At 52.2% G+C, this 23084-nt stretch overlaps 10 protein-coding genes across 10 annotated transcripts; 4 read left to right on the top strand and 6 right to left on the bottom strand.

Annotated features, from left to right (window-relative positions):
• Positions 1–1217: 1217 nt before the first annotated feature.
• On the top strand, positions 1218–1582 carry BDP55DRAFT_728587 (uncharacterized protein; the record flags this gene model as incomplete). The annotated part of the gene is made up of 2 exons (XM_060579458.1): positions 1218–1227; positions 1284–1582. 2 exons carry the CDS (start codon positions 1218–1220, stop codon positions 1580–1582), a joined length of 309 nt encoding a protein of 102 aa, XP_060429771.1.
• Positions 1583–1982: 400 nt separating this feature from the next.
• BDP55DRAFT_743996 (uncharacterized protein) lies at positions 1983–2960 on the top strand (the record flags this gene model as incomplete). Its single annotated transcript, XM_060580502.1, has 1 exon — positions 1983–2960. A coding segment is annotated over one exon (824 nt), but the record flags the coding sequence as incomplete, so codon positions are not given.
• Positions 2961–3510: 550 nt separating this feature from the next.
• Positions 3511–4294, bottom strand: BDP55DRAFT_149788 (uncharacterized protein). Its single transcript, XM_060565604.1, has 2 exons — positions 4112–4294; positions 3511–4048 (listed from the first exon to the last, which is right to left on the bottom strand). The coding sequence occupies exons 1-2, from the start codon at positions 4200–4202 to the stop codon at positions 3774–3776; spliced, it is 366 nt and encodes a 121-aa protein (XP_060429769.1). The 5' UTR covers positions 4203–4294; the 3' UTR covers positions 3511–3773.
• A 92-nt stretch (positions 4295–4386) lies between these two features.
• BDP55DRAFT_728585 (uncharacterized protein) lies at positions 4387–4973 on the bottom strand (the record flags this gene model as incomplete). The annotated part of the gene is made up of 2 exons (XM_060579457.1): positions 4387–4530; positions 4596–4973. 2 exons carry the CDS (start codon positions 4971–4973, stop codon positions 4387–4389), a joined length of 522 nt encoding a protein of 173 aa, XP_060429768.1.
• Positions 4974–5124: 151 nt separating this feature from the next.
• Positions 5125–8221, bottom strand: BDP55DRAFT_149529 (uncharacterized protein). Its single transcript, XM_060565603.1, has 7 exons — positions 7620–8221; positions 7387–7550; positions 6953–7336; positions 6177–6899; positions 5947–6107; positions 5690–5890; positions 5125–5636 (listed from the first exon to the last, which is right to left on the bottom strand). Exons 1-7 carry the CDS (start codon positions 7792–7794, stop codon positions 5276–5278), a joined length of 2169 nt encoding a protein of 722 aa, XP_060429767.1. The 5' UTR covers positions 7795–8221; the 3' UTR covers positions 5125–5275.
• Positions 8222–11489: 3268 nt separating this feature from the next.
• On the top strand, positions 11490–12264 carry BDP55DRAFT_728583 (uncharacterized protein; the record flags this gene model as incomplete). The annotated part of the gene is made up of 4 exons (XM_060579456.1): positions 11490–11616; positions 11699–11750; positions 11859–12042; positions 12097–12264. The coding sequence occupies 4 exons, from the start codon at positions 11490–11492 to the stop codon at positions 12262–12264; spliced, it is 531 nt and encodes a 176-aa protein (XP_060429766.1).
• A 1317-nt stretch (positions 12265–13581) lies between these two features.
• BDP55DRAFT_728582 (homogentisate 1,2-dioxygenase) lies at positions 13582–15084 on the top strand (the record flags this gene model as incomplete). Its single annotated transcript, XM_060579455.1, has 2 exons — positions 13582–13649; positions 13752–15084. The coding sequence occupies 2 exons, from the start codon at positions 13582–13584 to the stop codon at positions 15082–15084; spliced, it is 1401 nt and encodes a 466-aa protein (XP_060429765.1).
• Positions 15085–16648: 1564 nt separating this feature from the next.
• Positions 16649–18442, bottom strand: BDP55DRAFT_610223 (kelch domain-containing protein). Its single transcript, XM_060571168.1, has 2 exons — positions 17888–18442; positions 16649–17839 (listed from the first exon to the last, which is right to left on the bottom strand). The coding sequence occupies exons 1-2, from the start codon at positions 18040–18042 to the stop codon at positions 16744–16746; spliced, it is 1251 nt and encodes a 416-aa protein (XP_060429764.1). The 5' UTR covers positions 18043–18442; the 3' UTR covers positions 16649–16743.
• A 379-nt stretch (positions 18443–18821) lies between these two features.
• Positions 18822–20406, bottom strand: BDP55DRAFT_715443 (uncharacterized protein; the record flags this gene model as incomplete). Its single annotated transcript, XM_060578305.1, has 6 exons — positions 18822–19409; positions 19493–19579; positions 19662–19857; positions 19909–19964; positions 20034–20072; positions 20131–20406. The coding sequence occupies 6 exons, from the start codon at positions 20404–20406 to the stop codon at positions 18822–18824; spliced, it is 1242 nt and encodes a 413-aa protein (XP_060429763.1).
• A 199-nt stretch (positions 20407–20605) lies between these two features.
• On the bottom strand, positions 20606–22297 carry BDP55DRAFT_693860 (glucose N-acetyltransferase; the record flags this gene model as incomplete). The annotated part of the gene is made up of 3 exons (XM_060577275.1): positions 20606–20640; positions 21106–21702; positions 21772–22297. The coding sequence occupies 3 exons, from the start codon at positions 22295–22297 to the stop codon at positions 20606–20608; spliced, it is 1158 nt and encodes a 385-aa protein (XP_060429762.1).
• Between the last annotated feature and the right edge of the window lie 787 nt (positions 22298–23084).

The raw sequence follows: 23084 nt of genomic DNA, 5'->3' as shown, positions 1-23084 counted from the left end.
GGATTAGTAGTTGGGTCGGTGACGACCAGCGAATACCTGGTGTTGTATGTTTTTGGCGTTTACGATCCATTTTTTGGTGGTTTTGTGGACTGACTACAGTGTGCGGACGTAGTGACTGTATACCGCCGACTTTCAATGACTATCACAAGCAAGTCGTAGCTGAGGCAGTTCATGGTTGTGTATTCATCTCGAATTCTATAACTACTTGGTATGGCCTCGATTCGGTAGAATCTGATGCAATGTCCACGAAGGGCTGAACATCCCAACATTTGCAGGGGGAATGCCCTCAACCAGCTCTTGCGGCCATACCACTTGAAAAACTTAGGATCCCCTGCCAACCAACCAGTTGACCGTTTCCTGCCTGTTTGCCAGTTCTTTCTCCTCAAAAGGGACATCACAGTTTCGCCCTCGCTCTGCACCTCGCTGCCGCCCACGCTCTCTTTTCTGCCCTTGCTCTCCATCGCCTCTCTTTCTCTCACGCCTGCGCTATTGTCAACAGGATTTTCTTTCCCTCGAGTACAACGTCGTTTCTGGTTTTTTCCGACTTGCTCACCTGCACGCTATGCCCCACCAAGCCTCTTCCAACCGCTCTGCATGTATTTCCCCCGTTGGTGCAATCCTGCGCCGTGGCGGCGCAGTACAGAGCACCTTCACCAATTTCGATTCTGAAGCAGCCATACGCCAGGTTCCAGAAGGATGTTTCAGCTACATTTCGAACGGGAAGAAATGATATGTTTGTAATTTTGACCAGAAAATTAATGAAGGATAGTACAAACTCGCAAAATCGGAGATTTGGAATCCTGGACACAGGTACCCTCTGTGAGACACATACAACTATGATGTTCATGGAGTTAACTTGACGTGCCTATACATTTCACCTAGGTGTATCGTTAATTCCTTTACGCGCCGACGCCTTTCCCAACAGCGGCAGTGTACCAAGACAAGGCCTTGTAGTTCCTATTCTTGTAGTTCCCATCCGCATACGTGCATATGCAAGAGCCCAGCATACCTTCTTCGCCTCCGGCACATGTCGACTTGAACAGATAAATAGGCTTTGCTGGCATCTCTCCACTCCTCACTGGACGTTTCATGATTACACTTAAGAACCAACTTACAGACTCGTGTGCCGCCTTCATGAGATAGTCGCAATGTCAACTTCGGAAAAAGAAGGGGCGTCGAGAAGCCAACAACTACATGCTTGGAAGGCCCCACTCACAATGTGCCTCAGTATGTTGGGCGGGGCGGCTTTGCAGTTGCTCATCATTGCTTCTACGGGGGCCTAGCCGGAATGTCGTCCTCATTAGAGACCTACCACGACTTTAGCGCGGCGGGCAGCGTCACCAGCCAGCAGTTCAACATTGCCATAGGGACGCTGTTGGCTTCCATGTCCAAGATCCTCCTCAGCATGGCCATATCCACGGCGCAGGAGCAGCATGCCTGGAATACTCTCAAGACACATCCTTCAAAGCTCCGTTTAATTGACGGCTTATTGGCTTCCAAGTCTAATGCTCTGAGCATTTTAGATGCCAGGCTTTGGCTGCGATACCCACTTTCCATGTTTTTGTCGCTTCTCTTCTGGTGAGTAATACCTAATAGACTCAAGAAGTGTTTCTGCACGAAATTCTTTCCTGACTAGGGACCTAGGCTTCTCCCTTTTGCCATCCTTCTCACTCCGGCCACGCTGACGGTCAAGGCAGCTTGTTGGTATCCCTATCACAGGGTAGTTGGTTCAAACCGTGGGTGACGAAGAGGTCAAATTGATATATATTAACTTCTGCGTAAGGGGTGTAAAAGGGAGGTTCCAACCGTAGGTTGGGCAGACTGTGGCTCTCGTAAGTACGGTCTGTAAGTGGCCCCTGGGCGGGCCCCTTGCCTCGAGGTCGAATTGGACTTCCAATCCGACACAGCTGTAGCAAGGAGCGTGATAGTTGGACCGGTCCCCAGCATCAGCTTCACCAGTGGGTCATTTGCACGAATAATAGCTATGATAAGTTACGTAGAATACGCAGGACCGAGTGATGGAGTTAGAAAGGCAGCAATAAGCTCACTTGTATCAGGTTCAATGGTTCCAATGGCTTCTGCCTGCGGCAACGCCAGTTGGAGTCTGGATTTTGAAGGCCCAGCCCTTCAGTGCTCTGCTATAGGTCCAGATGACGAATTGCGCATCAATATTACTGAAATAGCAAAGGATTGGTGTTTTGGGGCTGGACAATGTTACCAGTACATATCCTGGATGCCAGGATCAACTACAGACCATTCACCATTTTCGGGAGATTACGACTACACCAAAGATACGGTTTCTGGGCCTGAGAATGGCCCGATCACCTTACACGTTGCCGATAGCCACTCAGGCGAGGACGAATGGACCCCATCCATGATAGGTTTTGATTCATTCACGAAGTGCACCTTGTACAGCGCTTCATACCACACCGACTTTATATATCGATCCGGAATTCAGGAGATTAGGACCACGAAAACAATGAATAAGCCTAGCGACCCTTGGCTCTCTTCTCTTATTGACCAATCGACGACCACATTCGATAAGGTCGCTGGTGTCCCCTTTCAAGCGGTCATGGACGCCTTCTCGTCCATGCTGATTGGGAACGTTTTGCTCCAATGGTATAGTTCGCACGACACGCCCTTTGTTCACACGCAGGCGGGAACAACAAATTTGGCTAAGAACTTGAGGGGGTTTGGGAAGCAGTCTAGCAATGAAACAGAAGGCGATCGCGCAATTTCTGCATTGCGGGAGGAGATGTTTCTCAATGTTACCCTGAGTCTCATATCGCAAGCCGACCTTAAGTAAGTTGCTTGCTCCTCGAGAAACACACAATGCCATGGGAACCAGCCTTGGAGACTATCGACTGACAACCTTGATCAGTCCTTCCGAGCCAATTCGAGTCAACATCGAGACAGACTCGTGGCAGAACATCTACAATTACTCGGTAGTCTTCTTGTGGATAGCCTGCGGGGTTGCTGTGGGAATCACTGCCTTGTCCATCACAATTGGGAGTTGGGCTGTAGCCGTGGCGGGCTCTTCGTACAGCAGCAAGTTCTCGACGATTTTGCGTCTTCCCTTTAACGTCCATCTGTCCGAACACCTCGAGTTACGGGATACTGGAGGCGAAGACCCGCTGCCAGATCGGCTAAAAAACACAATTATTATATTTTCGTCGCGAGATGTGAAAGGTGCGGGACTTCATGGCACACTGTTGGACAATAGCGAAGAGAGGCCACCAGGGCCGTGAATGAGTGAGTGGGAAGAAGAGTTCTTGCGTACGTCTAATCGTGTGAGAGACGCATACCGTAAGGGGACTACATGATGTTGGAATATTGACGGCAGAAAAGGTGGATTTGGAATGGGGTATGGGTCGTGCAAAGGACCCTTCCATCCAGCGGCTACTTAGGACATTTGCAGTTTGATATCAAGATTATCAAGATTATTGAGTTTCATGTCGGCCCTCAAGCTGCCCTGCTGACATGTGTACCAACACATATACTTAATGGCTGCCCCGATGATTTATGATACTGACTATTTACCTTGAGAGCTCTCTGACCAGGTGTTGAAAGTGTCGATCAGATTATCTCTCGAAGTTTTTTGATGCAGCCTCCTCCAGAATTCCTTCATCTTACCCTCTCGTTTGCAGTCATCAATATCACCATCCTTGGATTTGCCTTGCTGCGCAATTGATGGCTGAAGTCTGGATGTCCAAAGAAATGGCAAAAATAGCTTGATGCCTCGAGTTCAGATATGTGACCGCTCTCCTGTATTTTCAAGTATTACGCCACATATTTGTTCCAGGCTGAGTGAGTTGGCGAAGCTGATCCCCGTACTCTAAAACGTGAACGACATCAGGCCATACGCTACCCTCCTGGCCGTGAATCTCGCGGAAGCGTCCCCAAGGGACTTCCTCAGGAGCACAATTGATGTCTCTGAGCGACCTGGCACCCCAGGCTTCTTCTTTGCCTTCCTCGATATTATAGTGAGTAGGACCAGGTGGTGCGGGCTGCATTGTGTTGAATTGGAACAAGACTACTCCTGAGTACTCTGCACCACCATTAGTCCGTTTCGCCTGAACTTTTGGGAGGGTATTCCGAGCAGAAATCATGCTTTGCAGGTAAGGATTAAACGCTGCCGAAAGGTACGCTCGTAGAGGACTGAAAGTCGTGGACACGACACTGACAGGAGGTGAAGGCGACATCTAATTGGTTCTAGCAATAGCAGCCATAGAACAGAAAGGCGCATTCGCAAAGCTCTCGCGCCATATAATATCAGTATAGTGGCCGGCGCTTCAGTGGTACACAAAGTTGTTCCGAGGAGTTACTGGCGTCCAGGGAGGTACATCATGCATCGTTTCGAGATCAGTTCCTAATTCTCCACCTCTCCTAGTGCAGCTCAGCTGCCAGGTCTTGAGATTGGGGGCCGAAGCCTCTAGGACCGTTTTGCCACGGATGTGAAATGTGGCAAGTAGTTGCATTCATATTGTCTTCGTCTGCTGCGTCGGCATGGGTGGTTTCTCGCATCTCGTTCTGTATCTGGCATCAGTTTATACGCTTAAGAATACACGGGAAACAGGTGAAGATTCAAATAATACCAGCTGGTAGAGACCCCAAATGATCACCCGGAACCAGTCGTCCATTGTGTTCTGGGCGATGGAGTCGTCTGAGCAAGGAAGTCCAACCGAATCATCAAATGACTGCATGCCAGCTTTAACGCGAGAGGTGACATCCGTATTAAAGATCGGGGCAAGAAGCTGTGTAAACTCGGCAATAGTACTGGTAACTTGGCGGGTATCGTAGTTGAAAAACTCCAAGATGTTTAGGAGAAGGAAATCGGACAAGATACATGCTTGCTCGACCCACTGATCCATTTCCGTCTGGACGACCAAGACGAATGTACACTGAAAGTAGTCGTGAAGGAATCGGATTTGCACGCGACGGCGAGCCATGTCATTCGTGTCATCATCGATCATTATGGGCAGCGAACCTTGGCCAGAGGATGTACCCTCGCGTATAAGACTGGATGAAAAGACATCGCTGAGGATTAGGAGGACGAAATTTCTCAATACAGAAGGGCCTTAGTATCATCTTTCAGTCCAGAAGTTCTGAGTGGGCCGGCTTTGGGTTGTCAAGGTGGCGGAGGGCGGGAGCCGAAAGTTCGCTCTCTCCTTGGAACCTTGAAACCTTGGAGCGTTCATCAAGCCTTCCCGCATCATCTCATTCCTCAACTCGCCATCCGTCTGTGAGCGTCATCCAGCAACTCGCGTCTCGTCTCCTAATCGAGCGCGTCAAACTGGACATCCGCCGGCCTCGCCCTGTCCGCAATCTTCTTCTCAAGCTCTTCCACATGCGCATCAATCTTGGAAAACTGCCACGGCCAGTTGACGACGTACAAGAAGGGACGGAGGTCGTGGCGGTTGTCGTCGGGGTTGTACGCCGAGAGATGCGGCGAGGGCGTGAGGATGACGGCTTTGTGGCGGTTCATGGAGTAGAAGCGGAAAAACCTCTTGACGCGCTCGCCGATTTCGCGGGGGCCGTAGCCCGGCCTCTCTTTCCAGTCTCCGAGGAGTCGGAGGTACGTAGACCACGGGCCTAGCTTGTGTACCTTTCTCAGGATACCGAATTCGGAGAGTTCGCTGCAGAATTGGTCAGTGCCTGTGTCGTGGCTTACAGTGTCTCGTAGACTCACCTGTATGTCAGACCCATTTCGGTGTCCGCTTCATCGTCCTGGACTCCGGCAGATAGAGGAAGAAGCTCTGCTGATGGCGTGGCCTCGAGGAACTCGGACATGATGGGCAAATCCCACTGATCTCTAGCCCAAGCTTGGAAATTCTTGGCGTCCGTCTTGGAGATGCTTCCTAGCGGAGCGATATCTGCGGACGAGGCGTCGCTAATAATGGTGAGCTCTAGGTGATTCTTGCACGACCATAATGGTTCATTACTTACTATTTGGTGTAGTATCCACGCAAGTTCTCATCGACATTGCCACTGCCCAACACGAGAAGTGCTGCGCCGGCTCTTGGAAGTTGTCTTGCGGTTGTGGACAGCTGTGCCAGCTCGTACTGGACCACAAGACGGTTTCTTGCCTGTATATTTTGCCGGGCCAGCTAGATAAACAATTAGAACCCCGTACTATCTTCAGTACCATTTTTGGGACAACCAAGGAGACCACTCACGTTCTCGGCAGGAGTGCCGCCTTCAACACCATACCGAGGTTTAAAGTTGAGTGTCTTCTCGATGATAGCCTCATGAGCTTGAACCGCCTCATCGATTGAAATGTCGGAATGGAAGGCCCCGAGTACCTCTGCAAGGCGACGGGCTCTTGTTCGAGTATCGTCTCCAGAATTGACAGTTCCCATGTAGCACGAATGCAGCAAGCGCGAAACAACTTCCTGCGGCGTCTCAGGCATGAAGGTCTTGTCACCAGTGATGCGTCTCAAGTCTTCCAATGTCGACATCTCTCCGGCGTCAATGGACTGGAGCACAAGCTTGGCCATGCTGTAGACGAAGAGCGCAACCGTCGAGGAATCCAGACCTCCACTCAGGGCAAGGAAGTAGCCAGGGGAGTTTGTGCGGCAGAGGTACTGCCAGAGGAAGACCGCTTGCGCCAAGGCAATCTCTTCCATGGGGTCGAGGATCTTAAGCTCGATCTCCTTTGCGATTTGGAGGTGATCTGACAGGTACACTTCGTCGGCGGGTCTCGTAAGTCTCAAGTCACATTCGACTCTAGGGAAGTCAGGTTGGGCAGCAGCCTGCACGTTTCGAGAGATGCTGGAGCGGTAGCTTCTGACCTCTTCTACAGAGACAGTGGCAGTGATGACTTCAACGGGCTTCAAAGAGAATTGGGAGGATTGTGCGAGGACCTTGCCATTAGCGAGCACCATGCTAGATCCATCGAACTAGATTTCAGATTAGCTGCTAGAACACATTTGCTATGGTTTGGTGGCCATACCAGCATGCGCGCCTCGCCATCGACGCCAGTCGCGTTGGCATACACATAGATACCGCCCAACTTCCGCGTTGAGTTCGAGATGAGATCGAGCCGTGTCTTGAGCTTCCGAAGCTCAGCGTGGCTGGCACTGCTGTTGAGGATGATCTCGGCGCCGTTGAGGCCGAGAAACGTTGAAGGATTAAGGGGCGAGAACATCTCTTCACAAGTTTCACAACTAACGGCGGTGTCAAGAGTGCTGAGAATCAAGTCACCAATAGGAACCGACTTTTGGCCGGTGACCTCGGCGGCCACGGCCTCTAGGTAGTAGGTCTCGACCTCTCGGAGCTTTGTCCATGCCGTGAAGTGCCGGGCTTCGCGGTAGAGGCCATCGTTGGCTAGACTTTGCTTGTCGATGTGAGTTCAAGTGGTTCCGAAAGGGGAGATGGGGCACGTACCTTTGGCCTGATGAGGTAGATGTGCTTATAGGTGCAGAGTACGCGGCAGTTGTAACGGACATTTCGGTGGCGGGCTCCCATGCCAAGGTCAATCAGCATGTCCTTACAGATGGGATCGCTGATGATTTCGGCGAGGACTTCCCAGCTGTGGAGGAAGGTATCGCCTAGGGAGCTGTTAGCTCAACCTCATCCATGAATCCTCGAGAGGCTCGCCTAGGTTTGGTCGTAAGTACCTTCAAGGTGGTGGTCAAGGCAGCCATAGCCGGGAATCTCCAACTCTGGGCCGGTTCTGAGTGTAGCTCCCTGAGCCTTGGCGATGCGAATAGACTCTAGGATCCGGTCGCGATTTCCCTTGAAGTCCAGAGGGACACTGGGCAAGGTCGCCGCGGCGACGGTGACGAATGACATGGCGACGACAAGAGCCGGCCGGCGCAGTCCGATATCAGATGGTAGTCCGCAGGTGGGATCCAGAGATGGAAGCCAACAAGACTGCGATTGGGTGGTTGCGGGCAGCGGTATCAGCCAAGGGAGAGAGTGATTGGTTGAAGCGGGCGGTGGTCGGGGACAGAGTTCACGTCAAGCATAGCAAACGCCCTTCGCTGGGTTCCGCAGGAACTGAACGCGGCACGGAGGGAGGGGCACGAGGGGGACAGGGTCGGAATGACGACGAGTCACTGATGACTAAGATGCGATAAGGGAGATAGGGGTGTTGATTTGCTTTTGATAAGATAAGACGTGTTATATGAAGCACAGACGCTGCCCTTCCTGTATGACCAGAGTTCCCAAATCCATCTGCTCATGCCGCTCAATGACTCCGAGCTCAAGCTTCAGACATGCTGTTCTTCAAGAATTCATGCATTCTTCAACCAGCCATGTCCATTTTTCGTGCTATATTCCTGTCGTACGGCATTTCTGGATAGCGATTCGTCGCTTGGCGAGGTCGTGGTTTGATATGACCTGGCAAGGTGTCTCATTGTCGATATCCGAAAGGGTCGGCGTGCTGTCTAGACTCTAGATACAAAGGCTATAACCACAAAGCCGACTTTGCCTCGATCTGCCATGGACTTGTCAGTGACATTATTGCAAACGGGTTGGGGCATCTCGGCATACAACCATTCAGTCCTATTCACAGCTGCCCATCTTACTCTCTATCCGCATCTTCTTCAAACGGGGAATGCCGGGAGGGCGGGTGGGCGAGGTGATCAACAAGGCGATTCGGAGGGAACTGGGGCTGGCGACTAAGCTATGTAGGTGGAGCTGCAGCTGGCTGGGTCATCCGTGACTGGCGTTGTGGGTTGCTGTGCCGCTAGTGCATCGTATTCATGCTGGCTTCATGCTCGGGGATTCGATGTCATCGGGACGGCGGTAGCCCATCTACATGGTCAGTGGAGGGGATACTCCCATACTTACAGAGGGTGTTTCAAGGGCGGCTTAATCATAAGAGTGCTACACGGTCCATTCGGTCTTTTCACAATCGAGGATGGGAATTCAAGATGCCGTTCCGGGCGTATCTAGATGGTGGCGAAGGGCGAAAGGCGAAAGGTGAACTTCGAGACACTGGAAATGCGTTTCCGATCGGACAGCTGACGGGCCGCGATAGCGTGAACATGGCCTTGTCGCGTGCTTGGGACGTGGGGTCTTCACGACGTACGGAAGCGAAAGCGGGGAACGAGGAATGCCGGCAGGGCACGGGAAGGGACTCGAGAGACTGAAAGAGACCAAAACTGAAGAGACAGAACCGATGCGGACGTGGACGTGTGAAGCGTGCGAGACGAGACGAAGTGAGACGCTAAGCTGGCGCGGGAATGTGGGGACCGTGACGACATGCTGCTACTGTTGCTTCGCCTAGCTGCAGTTGGTATACGCGCAATGTGTTTGTGACTCTAGGAGAGTTGGGGATAGAAATCGAGAAACGGAGCAGGTCATGGTGGGGTGCTCTAGCGAAAAGTGATATAAATAACAGACCAACGATGGACGGAATCTGGAAGCAATACAGGACACTGAATCAACAAAAGCATCGTACAATCCGTGGAGGGAAGAAATGTTGCCAGGAGTCGGTTGGAAAAAAAGGACATGTCGGGATCCGCGTGGCTTATATCGAGGGTGGGATCATCGAGGGGGGCAAAGGGGGCACGAAGGGCACGAGGAAGGTGGTGTGAGCTCTCGATTGCCCGCGCGTAGCTGTGTCACAGTGAGGAGATGGTCGAACTCTGGCGTTTGAGGGCAGGCCGTCGATTCGTTGCTAGCAGCAGCCCCAGCAAAGCATATTCACGGGACCAGCAAATCACCTCACACATCTCAGATGCCGTCTGTCATCGCCCATCGGCAGAGTGTCACTAGCAAACCATTCTCTCAACTCTCGAATGCTCTGGTTGCTGTCTTATTGTCGACAGGTTCGGGGTGGTGAATCAGGTGAGGGATGGGCTGTTTTGTGGTACCACCGTACACGACAGAGCAGCGACCCCACTACGGGAAACCGGTTCGCTTGGCTCATTTTCGCGGCGACGGGTCGGAGACGGTGGTCTTACTGCTGTAACAAACGCCGAGCTGCGTTTGTGTCCTTGTTGCTATTCCTGTCCCTGTTCCTGAACTTGTGCCTGCTTCCAAGGCTGGAGATCTTGCGTAGAATCTCGCTCATGAGAAAGAAGCATCAAGATGATCTCGAGATTGCCCCCCTCCCACACACACACACATCCTCTCACACTCTCTTCCTGATGGCACCCATCTTCATCCCATAGCCAGTGCAAGTGCATGCACCTTATGAGACGGGAGGAGTGGGCCCGACCGTCGCTGGACCGTCAGACTGCAGCTTCAAGCTCTCCATTTTGGCCATTTCCCCAGACTTTCTACCCCAGACTTTTGACTTCGGAGACCGCACTAAAGCCGATCCGTCAGGAAGTCCCCTCGAGTAGCTCAACCTAGACGGTGCCATGCCCGTTTCGGACAATCAGCCAACCAGACCAGTCGGGCCATCTTGGTTCAGGTACCATCAACTTCCATTGCAGGAGCAAAGGTCATGGATGAGAAGGAGCAGGTGGAGAAATCAGTAGGACAGTCAAGGCGAAGCAAGAGCAGATTGCATGTACCTTCCTCATCATTGAAGGAGTACCTGCCTTGTGTGAGCCCATGAAGGTATGGGAGGAAAAGCATCCAGGGTCGCAGAGTGAGCAGAGAGAAGGAGCTCCTGTGGGTTATGGTTCTCTCTTTCCCTGAGGTGGTCTACCTACCCCCTGGTCCCTGCGCTGCACTTCCTCCCAGCCCGGACCACCCGTCACCTGCCGCCCGTTCCTCGCCGTTCTCCCTCGCAGGCCTGCGCGCATCTCATGAGCTTCCATGTCACGCGATCGTCTGGCAACGCCATTGATGGGCAGTTACCCCGCCCGGTCTGACGAAACCGTAATGCATCGACAATGGCGGCCACTCCAATGCCAATGCAGGGAGCTTGCTGTTTCTGCTCGCTCTCAGTAACTCTGCACGGCTGCTCGCTCTGCTAGGTGGCCTAGTCGCTTCAGCTCCAGCTCTGGTCCGACAAAACCGACCACTCCCAGGGCCCCAAGCACCACTTTCCGTCTAATACATACGAGTACACCCTCAAACCAATGTACATCACCAAGTATTCTTCCACGCCTCATTCTGCGCATCGTAACATCAGATACCTCTCCTCGATACTTCACATTTGACAGACCCCTCTCTCCCTTCTCCTCTCCTTACCTCAGGCCCGCACGCCAGGTCAGGCGCCTGACCGGATCGACATCCATCTACCTCCTCTGGCTCCTGCCCCCTCCTTTCCTGCCCTTCTTAATCCCCTCCTCATCCCACTTCTCCTCCAACCATCCATCTCACAACCACACATCACCTGTTCAACAAAGGTAGCTACCCTTTCACCCCTTTCCTCCCCAACCGTCATCCATTAGGATGCACGAGAGAGGTCTTGTTCCTCGACCTCAAGACCTCGGAGCTTGAAGCTTGAAGAGCTTGGAGCTGGAGCTGGAGCTCCGATCGAATCAGCATCATTGGAGCCCCTCAGCTAACACAAGGCCCAGACTACAAACAACCAACACGATCAACTTTGATCAAACATATCACACACAACATCTGCAATCATGACGGAACCGCTCTCCAAGGTCGACTCAGCTGTCGGAGGTCTCTCTCAATCACCACCCAAGGAATCCAAGACTCGCCGGCAATCATCCGCCGCTGCACCTGGCGTGTACAACATCAAGGACCTTGGTACGTCACTCCCTCAACCCCGCACCTGACTTGGCCTTTGACTTGACTCGGCTTCTTCGGGACACGACTAACAATTCAACAGAAGAAGAAAAGATTGAGCTTGAGCTCGCACCGGAAACACAACGGACAGGATGGTAAGTTGTCATTCACTCGGTCCATCATGCTCAGCTATGCCGCCCACCATTCATTGGGTGGTGTTTGCGGTCGGCATTCATCGGACAAAACAGACTGACCCCAAACAGGAAGATCAACACTTCATCATCGCAAGTCGAGGACAAGGAAATCCTCAAGCTGCATCTGTCAAAGCCCCCAGTCAAGAAGATTGACCTGCACTTCCCTCTCGGCATGGAAGTAACAGCACGCAATCTCAAGGGAGTAACAATAAAGGATGCTCTGGACGCCATCCACAAGGCATATAAGAAGAGAGTAAGCACGACCTCAAGAGCCTTGTATCGAAGGACTGCTAATAAGAATGCTCAGTCTGACGATGAGCTCGACAACCCATACCTGGCTGGCTTTGAATGGGACAAGGAGGAGTCTTGGACACGCTTGGTTGTCCATCTTCAGAAGAACCCCGCAATCGAGAAGCTCGGAGGCGGTGGTGGCGGCAAGAAGAAGAAGAACAAGAAGAACGAGGGTGAGGAGTAACCTCCCTGACTTTATTTCTTCATATCTGGTCCAATACTTCCTGGTAAAACTGCTTGCTTCGCTTTGGCTCAATAGGCGACTTGGCGCAATGGGATATTGCGATAGATATCGTCGGATGTTGTGTCAATGGGTTCGGATCTCTGCTTTGGAGCTCGATGCTTCGAGGTGTAAAGTTAGGAGGACATTTGGAGTCGACTCTCGATGGAGCGGGGTGTCTAGCGGTGACAGCTCGGGTACCTAGCTCAATTGATGCGTTGACCTTCCACTTGATCATTCACTTGAAGCTGAGAACATTGAGCGAGTATGACATAATGCCATCGGTGCGTTCAATCGTATACATCACGTAGCCTGGCGAAGGTTGAGGTTCGAGTGAGTGGATTTGAGTGACAGTCTCCCATCGCGGCTTGCCTGCATTGATCGTGACCCACTCTCCGGGGAGCAAGGGTCCTGCACGCCGTAGCGGCCTACCGTGGATTCCACATGAAATACCCGCAAACCCGTGAGACCCTGACCGGATACTCATATTTGTGGCAGAAGAGATGATGCTGACATTGACAAAATCAATGCCAAATACACCTACAATTAGAACTCAAACGACGATGCCGGATAGTCTATCAAACAATGACAGAGAGCCCCCTCACTTGGTCGCGGGGTACGAATGGCGGGGTAAAACCATAGCGCACTAACAAACTTCTGCGGCCATCGAGAAGGAAGTTTGTTACTGCTTCAACGCATATTCTCAGTGTCTCTTGAGATGATTGGTATCTCCCGCCTGATGAGCCTCCATTCTCCAGCGAGAGAGTAGTATGAGTACATCGCCTGTGGCCGAACCCCCCAACGAACGCTCCGAATCGCACAATTGAGCGGAACTAACGGCCGGGTCTTCTTCCTCGAAGTGAACATCTTACGGTCTTACCCAAAGTGTCCTGAGTAAGCTTGTCGGAAATCGGAATTGAAATGTCCAAGGTTCATAGAAGAGCAAGCACGGACCCCGGCTAACGTCGGCAGACGCCGCGTCTTGCCGTGCCTTTCCCTCTCACACAAACGCGGAATATTGATACCGGTACCAGACAAGCTGCCCGCCGCGGCTTTGGGAGGAATTGGATGGCATTTCACCTAAACGTCATCCAGAAAGGTCCGAGGGGGTGAGGCGGGGAGGCCGGCAGTGATATTTGAACTCGTGTGTTCCTCTAGAAACATTGTTGGAAGACAATTTCTTATCTCCATCATCAGCTCTTTGCGCAAGAACAACACACCCCGTAGCTTGCGTTTTCGCCCATCTGTCACATCGCTCACAAGAAACAAAAGCCTGTAGCAATGCCCGTCACAACGTTTGACTTCAAGGAGAAGTACCGCTACCAGGTCGGCTTCGACTCACATCTTGAGTACGTACGACCTCACTTCCTACCCTCGTCTTGCCTACGACACATCCCTTCCCCTGCAACCTCTCCCCGGATTTGCTAACATCTCCACCTCCTCAACCCCAGATCCGAAGCCGTCCCCGACTCCCTCCCCATCGGCCAAAACGCCCCACAAAAGGGCCCCCACGGCCTCTACGCCGAAAAGCTCTCCGGAACCTCCTTCACGGCACCCCGCCACGAGAGCAAACAAGCCTGGCTCTACCGCATCCTCCCCTCCTGCGCCCACCACCCCTTCGCCCCGACAACAGCCCCGTCCCCGGAAACCCGCGCCCTCCCCTCCGCGCTCCAATACATCCCCAACCAACTCCGCTGGGACCCCTTTGACCATGACGAGTCCAAAGAATGGGACTTCGTCGCCGGCATGCGCCTAGTCGCCGGCGCAGGCGACCCGACCCTGAAACAAGGCATCGGCATGTACGTCTACGCCGCAGGCCGCAGCATGGACTCCAAAGCAGCCTTCTACTCCGCCGACGGCGACCTCCTCATCGTTCCGCAAGAAGGAACCCTCGACATCCGCACAGAACACGGTTGGCTCCTCGTCCGGCCCCTCGAGATCGCCGTCATCCCCCGCGGCGTCAAATACCAAGTCCACCTCCCCTCCGGCCCGGCGCGCGGCTACGCCCTCGAGCTCTACCAGGGCCACTTTGTTCTCCCCGAGTTGGGGCCCATCGGCACAAACGGCCTCGCCAACGCGCGCGATTTCCAGGTGCCCGTCGCCTGCTTCGACGAAGACTTTGGCGCGACGGCGCACGAGGGGGAGAATAACTACACCATCACAGTGAAGTTCAACAACGACTATTTCTCCACCACGCAGCCTCACACCCCCTTTGACGTCGTCGCTTGGCACGGGAACTACTACCCCTACAAATACGACCTAGGCCGCTTCAACACAATCGGCACAATCTCCTACGACCACCCGGACCCCTCCATCTTCACAGTCCTCTCGGCCCCCAGCGGCGTCCCGGGCACCGCTATCGCCGATTTCGTAATCTTTCCCCCGCGCTGGCTCGTCGCCGAGGATACCTTCCGCCCGCCGTACTACCACCGCAACACAATGTCCGAGTTCATGGGCCTCATCACGGGCGGCTACGACGCCAAGCGGGGCGGCAAGGGCGGATTCGTTCCGGGAGGCGCGAGTCTGCACAATACCATGTCCGGCCACGGTCCGGACGCCGAGAGTAGTGAGGGCGCGAGGAACGCCGAGTTGAAGCCTACCAAGGTTGGCGCGGGGAGCTGCGCTTTCATGTTTGAGAGCTGTGCTATGGTGGGTGTTACGGAATGGGGGTTGAGGACGTGTCAGAAGGTGCAAGAGCAGTATGCTGAGGAGAGTTGGGGCGGGGTGCCGGTGCATTGGAAGAAGCCTGAGGGTGTTGCTTCTGGAGGGCACTTGTTGAAATAAGCAAAACGAGTGAAAGGCTGGCAGGGGTTGGTGTATTCGAGTCGATATTTGATGAGGTATATGATCAGGGAGGCTCAACTGCCTGAATCCCCAGTATGAATAGCTACAAAAGTAAACTGTTTGAATAAACTTGCGCCTCTCTTTTCTGTCCAAAGTATTGGAAAAAGCCTAGAAAGCCCATGTGGAACAATTATTCAACCACCCGCGTATATCTTGAGCCAGGTCTTGATGCATCTAGAAACTCGTCACATTGCGTATGTGTACATGTGAGAGCACCGGATATGCAATGCTATCGGCATCGCCGAGTCACCGTTACTACCTTCGAGCCCAACAGGAGTGTTCGCACTGGATAAGCCTCCTCAATCATCTCGACATCATCGTAATCATGCAGCGCCTCCACGGCCCATTCCTTCAATTCCTTCAAATACTTCAAAGATCCGACATCCGTCTAGCCCCTTCATTGTCTTTCCATCGAGCGGAGTAACTCGACTCTTGAAACGACCCGCATCGCCATTGACGCTATCCTCTGACCCCGAAATCTTTCTCTTCCGCGGCAAAATAGTAACCAGCAAAGGCCACACCGTGCTTCAGAGCTCTCACCTGCACCAAAAGCCCTGTACCCCTCCGGACACTATGAAATCATCCTTATTCAAGGCTCCACCTTCCATCGCGTGGCCAACAAGATCGGCCAGTCGAAATTCCGCAAATAGACTGATTTCGTCCGCTCCAACCGCGAGATGGGCCGTCCATCCGCCGCACGACTTCCCAGACAAGATGGGCCGACAGGCATGGATCCAGCCTTGTTCTTGAAGGTACCTGCGACACTTTCCGAACGTGATGCAGTCAGATAGTGGTTGAACAGCGTCTTCCGAGATAACGAGCCCTTTGCGTAAGACTTGCTTCAGATCTTTTGTCTCGATGTAGAGCACAGCTTCCCGTTTTGTCTTTGCAGAGTCACTGTCTTTTACGTTGCAATAAGTGGATATTACATCGTAATAAGGATCCTCGGTAACGTTCTCTTCCGTGATTTTCTGAGGCTAACGGCTAAAGACGCCACCCATGACGATGGTTGATCAGAAGGAATTTGTCCTGGTAGTTTGACTGTATACAACACGTCGGACGTAATAGATGGGTTCGATTAGAACGGACGTGCCGAGTTAAAGTGGGTGGCTCGTACGTGGTCAAGCGTCCGAGGTTGATGAAGCAAGGAGATCAGCGATCAGGCCTTGTCTTGAAATGTCATCTTCGTACTGGACTAGCAAGTCAAGGTGCCCATGAAGAGGGGGTACGCTCGATACGGCGGAGGTCGTTCCTTCTGCTGGCTGGATATCAATGAATCGATAAATTAACGACCCAATACCTCCCACTCTGGCACATAATGCAGTGTTTGTGTTGATGACGGCAAGTACGTCTCTCCCTCCTATATCTTGGCCCACTGTAGAGGGCAGCCCATCTGATCTCTGCCGTGCGCATCCCTTCTCATGGGTACTAGATACCTTAGGTGGACGGACGGTGTTTTCTACGGCCGGTTCGCTTGTAGGTATAAGAAGTAATGCACGTCGACTTGCCTCATATCTCAAGTATTTATTGCTGTCATTGGCTAGTAATACACTTTTGGGGAATCTTATTTGTTCAACATGTTTCCTCATCAGACACAGCTTATTGGACCTGAAGTAGCCATCCATCGCCCTCCTTGCCCATCGCGCTTACGCCACCCCAAAAGACGAGACTCTTTCCATCCGAAGCGTCTGCACCAAAGTAGCCCCGTGGTCCGGGGTGCGCTTTTCCCTGCGCCTTGACTTCCTCTGTCGGAATGAGCTCCACCTCTGCCCAACTGAACTCACCAGAATCAACACGGGGCAGCTTGTCACGGATCGCATCCTTCACAGCAGCCGCGTTGAAGCCGTGAGTAGGAAGCTGAAGGGCCCAGATATCGGTGTAGAAATCCTTGTCGGCCGAGGTGCTGTTCTCGCCAAACATGTAGACCAGGTAGTGTCGGCCAACACCGGTATCGACTGGCACGAGAGCGCCGCCTTCGCGTGGGCGGGGACCAGGGGCGAGTGGGTTGGTGGGGAAGTTGACAGTCTTCCACTGAAGAGCATCGGGCTTCTCGCGGTCCTCGGCGTTGGACTTGAGGTCCATGTAGTGGATAGCACCGCTCATGTTCGAGTCCGCCCCAATGGTATAAAGCACGTTGTCCACGAACGCGGCGGCAATGGAAGGCTGAGGAGAAGGCGGCAACGCTGTCCAGGCAAGAGTATCAAAGTTATACATCCAAGTCTCGGTAGATGCCTGCTGTCCTGGTGCGGTCCTGCCTCCATGGAGGACCAGGAAATCCTGGGTCTGCTCGACAAAGATGTGGTGGTCGAATCTCGGCGTGATGGTCTTGCCAATCTGGCTTGCTCCTTGAATCTTGGTCCACTTCAAACTCTCGGAATCCCACAGCCAGAGACAAGTCTCGTCGATGGGCTTTCCACTAGCATCAGCACCGCCATTGACGATTACGAACTGGCCGCGGGCTGCCGCCGCATGTCTTGAACGCGGGGAAGGGACATAGGTCTTGCCAGTCTCTGCATCTTGCATCGCAAATGCTGGATAGCAGGCATAAGCTGCGACTGGCTCTCCCTTAGTCATGGCTGGCAATGAGAGGACATGAAAGTCAGTAGAGGCCAGCTGGCCCTCTGCCGTCTCGCCGCCAAAAATGCATGCCTTGTGGTTGACAACGGTGACTGAGTGATGGGAACGTGCAAGAGCGCTATTGAATATTAGAGTAAGTCCACCAAACAAGAGTGATCTCACTTACGACGTGTCGAATGCTGGGGACTGGGTGGTGGCAACCTGGGACAAAGACACCTTCAAGGGCTGTGTTGGACGTGCCACTGCGACGGCCGCTCCAGCCTCAATGCCAGTGGAAACAACCTGCTCCACTACGACAGCGCCTGCTGCGATTTCTGCCATGATGATGGTGATTATTGTTGGGTGTCGTGATACAGGGTGTTTGGTATCGCGATGTCCAGTGGAAGGTGGCTTTCTTGGGTTAGAGTTCCTGGTGTGTGTGGCTTCGCGAGTGATGTATTTGTCTTTGAGACGTGTTGCATGAGGAAGAAGAGGGAAGATATTACGAAATGCCGCGCTCAACAGATTTCGCAGTGAGGCTGGATTGGTGGTGCTGCAGCAACATCGGCTGCGAAGTGATTGTCAGGAACAACTGGGGAACGTTGAATGACGTAGGTACCTAGCTTGGGGTCCCTGCCTTCCGTGTATGGTATGACGTCACGTGTTCGGGTCTGATCGTCCCTTCCGATCTAAACATGGTTCCTCAGTGTCGTCCAAGATGAACATAATTATGGAATTGAAGCAGAGGCAAACAGCGTGTCTCTAGCACGGAGAAAGGACGAACGTTTGAATCTTTCCCGCCCCCGGCCCGATGCGTCCTGTTCCTGCGAGTCAGTCACCCAACTGGCAGGTGACAGGGAACCAGCTTTCAATTAAGTGGGCTTTGCGAACTGACGGATGAGCCTCATTGAGAAAGACTCAGAATGTATAGACCGCATGTATTTTAATCTATAGAACATCTCCTGGTGAATACCCCGACGCCCTGGCGCATGGCAGATTACCGGCACCAGCTTCGGAAGGCCGCCCACGGCGAAGTGGGACCTGTGGCTTCAGTAACCGGCCCCGCAACTCCGGACCTAGCAATCGCCCTGCCAAAATAACGCCAAATCGCTCAATTCTCTTTAGCAGACAGGAACCACCAGGTACGTAACCAACAGACAATCAGGAGTTGTAGCACTGTACTCTGCCCCAAGCACTGTTCCTGTGCGGAAATACTCGTCATACAACGGACAATACTGCAAGACCGTCGCATTGAAGTACCCCTGCGTGCACGCCAACTCCTTGAATCCACCAGCGTATCGCCCCGACGGAGGCTGCATCGTGCAATAGACATAGTCAAACCCCACGTCTTCGCCGTTGTGAAGCCTGCGAGCCTGTATCCACCCGCGGGGCAGGAAATGCACCAACTCGAAGTCGTTAAAGTCATCGCTGGCAAAGAAGTGATCTCCATAGGATGTTTGCGTGACGATGCGGCCTTTGCTATCGAGGAAGAAGACGCTGGCAGTGCCCTTTTCTCGGGTATACTGAGGCTCGAACGTGACTCCATCCTCCGCGAACCATTCGAATTGCGGGTTCGCGAGCACGTATTTGTCGTTGTACACTGGGACCGGCGATGGGACCGGCGCAATAGTGGCTAGTAGGTAGAATGAAGAATCACTGACTGATAGTGTGCACTTAACCTTTCGCGTATGAGTCGCAATCTCCGCTTGCTGAGGTGTTCGAGCATCGATGTCAGCAACTTTCACAATGCAACAACGCCAGGGAGTCGGGGACACTTTAACTCGCTGCTTACAGTGACTGTGCTAGTGAGAAGCGATACTTTGGTTGTAATGATCGGGAAGTATTCGATGTTGGTGTATGTGATGAAAGAAGTTGTCACCTGGTGATCGGACGCACGTCAATGTTGATCCGGTTCACAGACCTTGGGGGAGGGGGGCGATCGATCAGCTTGTGAAACATACAATCCATGAGATCTCTGTCTCAACACTCTTGATGGTTTTGCGATTATCCTTGGTGACTGGACCTGAGCATGTGTAGAGACACGAGCATGCGCTCTTTTGGATTGCCGACGGGCACAATGAAGTCACTGCTCTGCCTTCAAGGTGATTTGAGTCCTCTCGACGCTTCTTTGGCTTGGCTGTTGTGACGTCGAATCGTCTACAACTGTCAGCCAAGGGCATACATCTCGTCACCGGCTGCGCAACTTACTCAATCGTCCATGTTGGCTTGACAGTTACAGTTGCCACATAACTATAGGTCGATTCCTGTAGCATTGGAATGTGTCAACTTCTTGAGGCTCTCATTACAAAAGGGTGGAAAGTGGAAATACGTACGGTATAAGAAAACGTGGACGTCGTAGTCGTCTCAGTACCCTAACAACCGAGGCCATCCGTCAGTCTGAAACGCAAGCCCAGAGCCCATGTTACCTACTATTTCTTCCAGAGTGTAGGTAGAGGTCTGCGTTTTGGTTGTTGTCGTTGAGACGGTGCCGACCAAAGTCATGGTCGTGGGTAAAGGGCAATCCAAGACCGAGGAACAAAACTTGGATGCAGAGGCTGTGCGGCTAATGACTGATGTAATGGAGGAAACGCAGGAAGTAACACTGGGAACTGTGGTACAGGATAATGCTGATTGTGCGTCCACAATCGAGGCTACCCACAACAGTAGCAGAAGTACTGCACTTGCGAGGGTTGGGAGTCGCATCATGTCGGGCAGAATCTCACGTCAGTTCATGTTTCCCGGTCGTCAGGATTAAGTCAAGATTTTGATTCATGGGACAGTCAACTTATATGATATCTGATCATGAAAGCCATCCTACCCCTTGTGGTCAATTCCGAAATACTGTTCAAAGGTCCAGCCTACCGCTACACTCATAGAATTGACGCCACACCAATGATATTGACAGTTAAGTACCGTTGGCCTCATGCACCTGGTTATAGGCTGGCAATCTAGATCACACACGAGGTCAGCCGCAGACTAGCGTCGGGGATAAGTATTTTGAAGCTAGTCCTCGAGTCCAAGGGAGGATTGTCTGTGATTAGCGCGCCTCCGAAAGGCTAATGCCTTCGATTTTGGCAATGGCTTTTCTGATTTGGCGGCTTCCCATCCATGACACCCTTGTCTCCCTTTATGCGACGTACCTTATAAGAACGAAGAATAAGACCGAGTCACATGTAGAGAAACGCATGTTAAGAGGGGAAAATGTCGGTTGTCACTCGATCACTTCGCTCCATGATAAATAATCCGATTCTCAAAACATTTTCAAAGCTGGGTATCCACTTCTTCTATCTTGAAACCAACAGTTGTTCAAGTCTTTTGCGGGTTGGGCTAGGTGTTGATCCCGCAAACTTGCTTTGGGTTCGTCAGCAAAATCGCACTTTAAAAGGTGAAGAGCGTTGAGTATACTTGCAGTCCTGCGTGCTCTGAAGTCTGTGTAGAAGCTATGCCATAGCTCTCGCGCGGTACAATCCTCAGTTCCATTTCTCATGACGCAATCGGGTTGCCTCTCCTTGATAAGACTCTCGGAGGATTTTAACCAAGGCTTGTGCATGGGCCAATCAGAGAAGTGAAGATATTTGGCTTCGTTGAAGACAGTCACCGCGTCCCAAATCTCCTTATCGTTCCCGAGGTAGTAGTCTTGATGATCACCACCAAAGGACCGGGTCAACAGCCCGTATGGTCGGTGAGGAAGAATCATGGCGCTGTCTTTGTACAGATCATTGATAATTTCCATGTCATACTCTTCTTTCTCAGCGCGTTCTACCTTTGCTACTATCCGAGAGAACTCGGCAACGCTGGGCTGCACGAGCATAATGTGTGAAGCGACTATCTTCTTTTCTGGATAGAGCCAGTAGGCCCGCGGTACAGCTACCGGAGCTGGCGGCGAGTGGAAAAGCCCATCAATGTTCTGAAGTAGGGTAGAATCAGAGTCAATAGACAGAACTCGGTCGTACTGGGTCTGATTGAAGGCTAGGAGCTTAGTGAAAGATTCGGCCCATGTGGCTATTGTGCTTGAACCATTAGCACATTATAGGTCCGGGTACCGGAACTTTAGCAAGGGACTCAACTCACGATCTGAGCCCTTTCTGTGTTGAACAGTGATGGGAACCAGTTTCACGCCGTAGGTATCCCTGGCGTGGATAAGCAGTGAAGCATCTTTGGTGTTCCCACTTTTCGCCATAGGATCCAACAATTCGGAGGGGTACAACAAGACGCGGTCAGCTTTGCTTTGCAAATACTGCAACCTCTCGAACACCATGACCGAATTGCAGAGATATGGGGTGTTGGTGGCATACTGCACGTAAGCAAATCGTGACCAGTCTACGTCTGCATGGCTCGTCGCAGGTTTGCACTGATTCAACGCCCAGTTTGACGATGAGGCAGGGTGTCGCAACCTCGAGACCTGGACAAAGCTGTCGAGAACAAAAAGCAACAAAAGCGCTCCAACCAAAATCCCCGCTAGCCAGCGAAAACGTTTTGAAGCCACAACATCGGAGAGACTTGGCCGTTCTGCTCGGGAGGGTGGATCATCCTTAACTGCACCGTAGTCTAAGACCTGAGTGCGGTGCCATGATGAAAAGAGACTTTGAACCGCCATTGGGAGCAAAGGAATAGGGTAGCGAGGAAGAAAGTGGGTGAGCAGAGCGACGCAAAATGGGGGTTTTTTTTTCTTGCGGCGTTGGTTGTGCAATGAGCCTACGGATACATCTCACTCTATAAGACCAAATCATGTGGATACAATTGATCTAAGTTTGGTCCAGGACGCCCACGAGATTACCAGCCAAGCTTGTTGAGCCGTTGTGAACCCTGTCGTGTAATATCAAGAGTGGGTTCGCACTTCCAACATGCGCTTAGCTCCAAAGGTAAACAGATCACGAAACGGTTTCTCGCCGGTGGGCATGCTTTTTCTAGTCAAGTCGTCCAAAAAAGTTAGGTTTCCAAGATATGTTTAGTAATCAGACTGCTTAGTGCCTTAGTAGGATATTCAGTAAAGAAAGGACACATCGAGAACAAGTCTACATGGTTGCATTATCTAGACTGGTCGAAGAGGGGTGGAAATACTGAAAGCAGTAGCTATTAGAAATGCGTTCTTTGACTGAACGAAGTTGAGGCCCGGTTGGTCCGTGGTCTGGGCAGATTTCTCGGCAAGGAGGACTTTGCTAATAACACCGACTACCGACTGGTTGTTTCAACATCAAGAGCTCATGCGTTACTCAGTGGAGGTAGTAGCTCCTCCTTAAAAACGAAAAATTGCGTTGAAGACTCTGTTCACCGTCTCGAGTAAGATTGAGACTTGCACGAGTCAAAGATAAGCCCCAGAAAGAATATTGGTTGCAACCGACGCACCGCCGCCTACTCCCTGTGAATGCCCAACTTGACATCGT

This window comes from Colletotrichum godetiae, assembly GCF_030913485.1.
Source record: "Colletotrichum godetiae strain CBS 193.32 chromosome Unknown BDP55scaffold_20, whole genome shotgun sequence".
Taxonomy (NCBI): Eukaryota; Fungi; Ascomycota; class Sordariomycetes; order Glomerellales; family Glomerellaceae; genus Colletotrichum; species Colletotrichum godetiae.
Note: the sequence above shows the minus strand (reverse complement) of the source record. Positions and strands in the feature narration are given on the sequence as shown.

Coding starts and splice junctions, on each gene's coding strand:
- BDP55DRAFT_149788 (XM_060565604.1), bottom strand. CDS start 4,202: ATGTCGCCTTCACCTCCTGTCAGTGTCGTGTCCACGACTTTCAGTCCT. Junction 4,049..4,111: donor GTTTAATCCTTACCTGCAAA/GCATGATTTCTG, acceptor ATGGTGGTGCAG/AGTACTCAGGAGTAGTCTTG.
- BDP55DRAFT_149529 (XM_060565603.1), bottom strand. CDS start 7,794: ATGTCATTCGTCACCGTCGCCGCGGCGACCTTGCCCAGTGTCCCTCTG. Junction 7,337..7,386: donor TCTACCTCATCAGGCCAAAG/GTACGTGCCCCA, acceptor CACATCGACAAG/CAAAGTCTAGCCAACGATGG. Junction 6,900..6,952: donor ATGGCGAGGCGCGCATGCTG/GTATGGCCACCA, acceptor TCTGAAATCTAG/TTCGATGGATCTAGCATGGT.
- BDP55DRAFT_610223 (XM_060571168.1), bottom strand. CDS start 18,042: ATGGCAGAAATCGCAGCAGGCGCTGTCGTAGTGGAGCAGGTTGTTTCC. Junction 17,840..17,887: donor TCCCCAGCATTCGACACGTC/GTAAGTGAGATC, acceptor AATATTCAATAG/CGCTCTTGCACGTTCCCATC.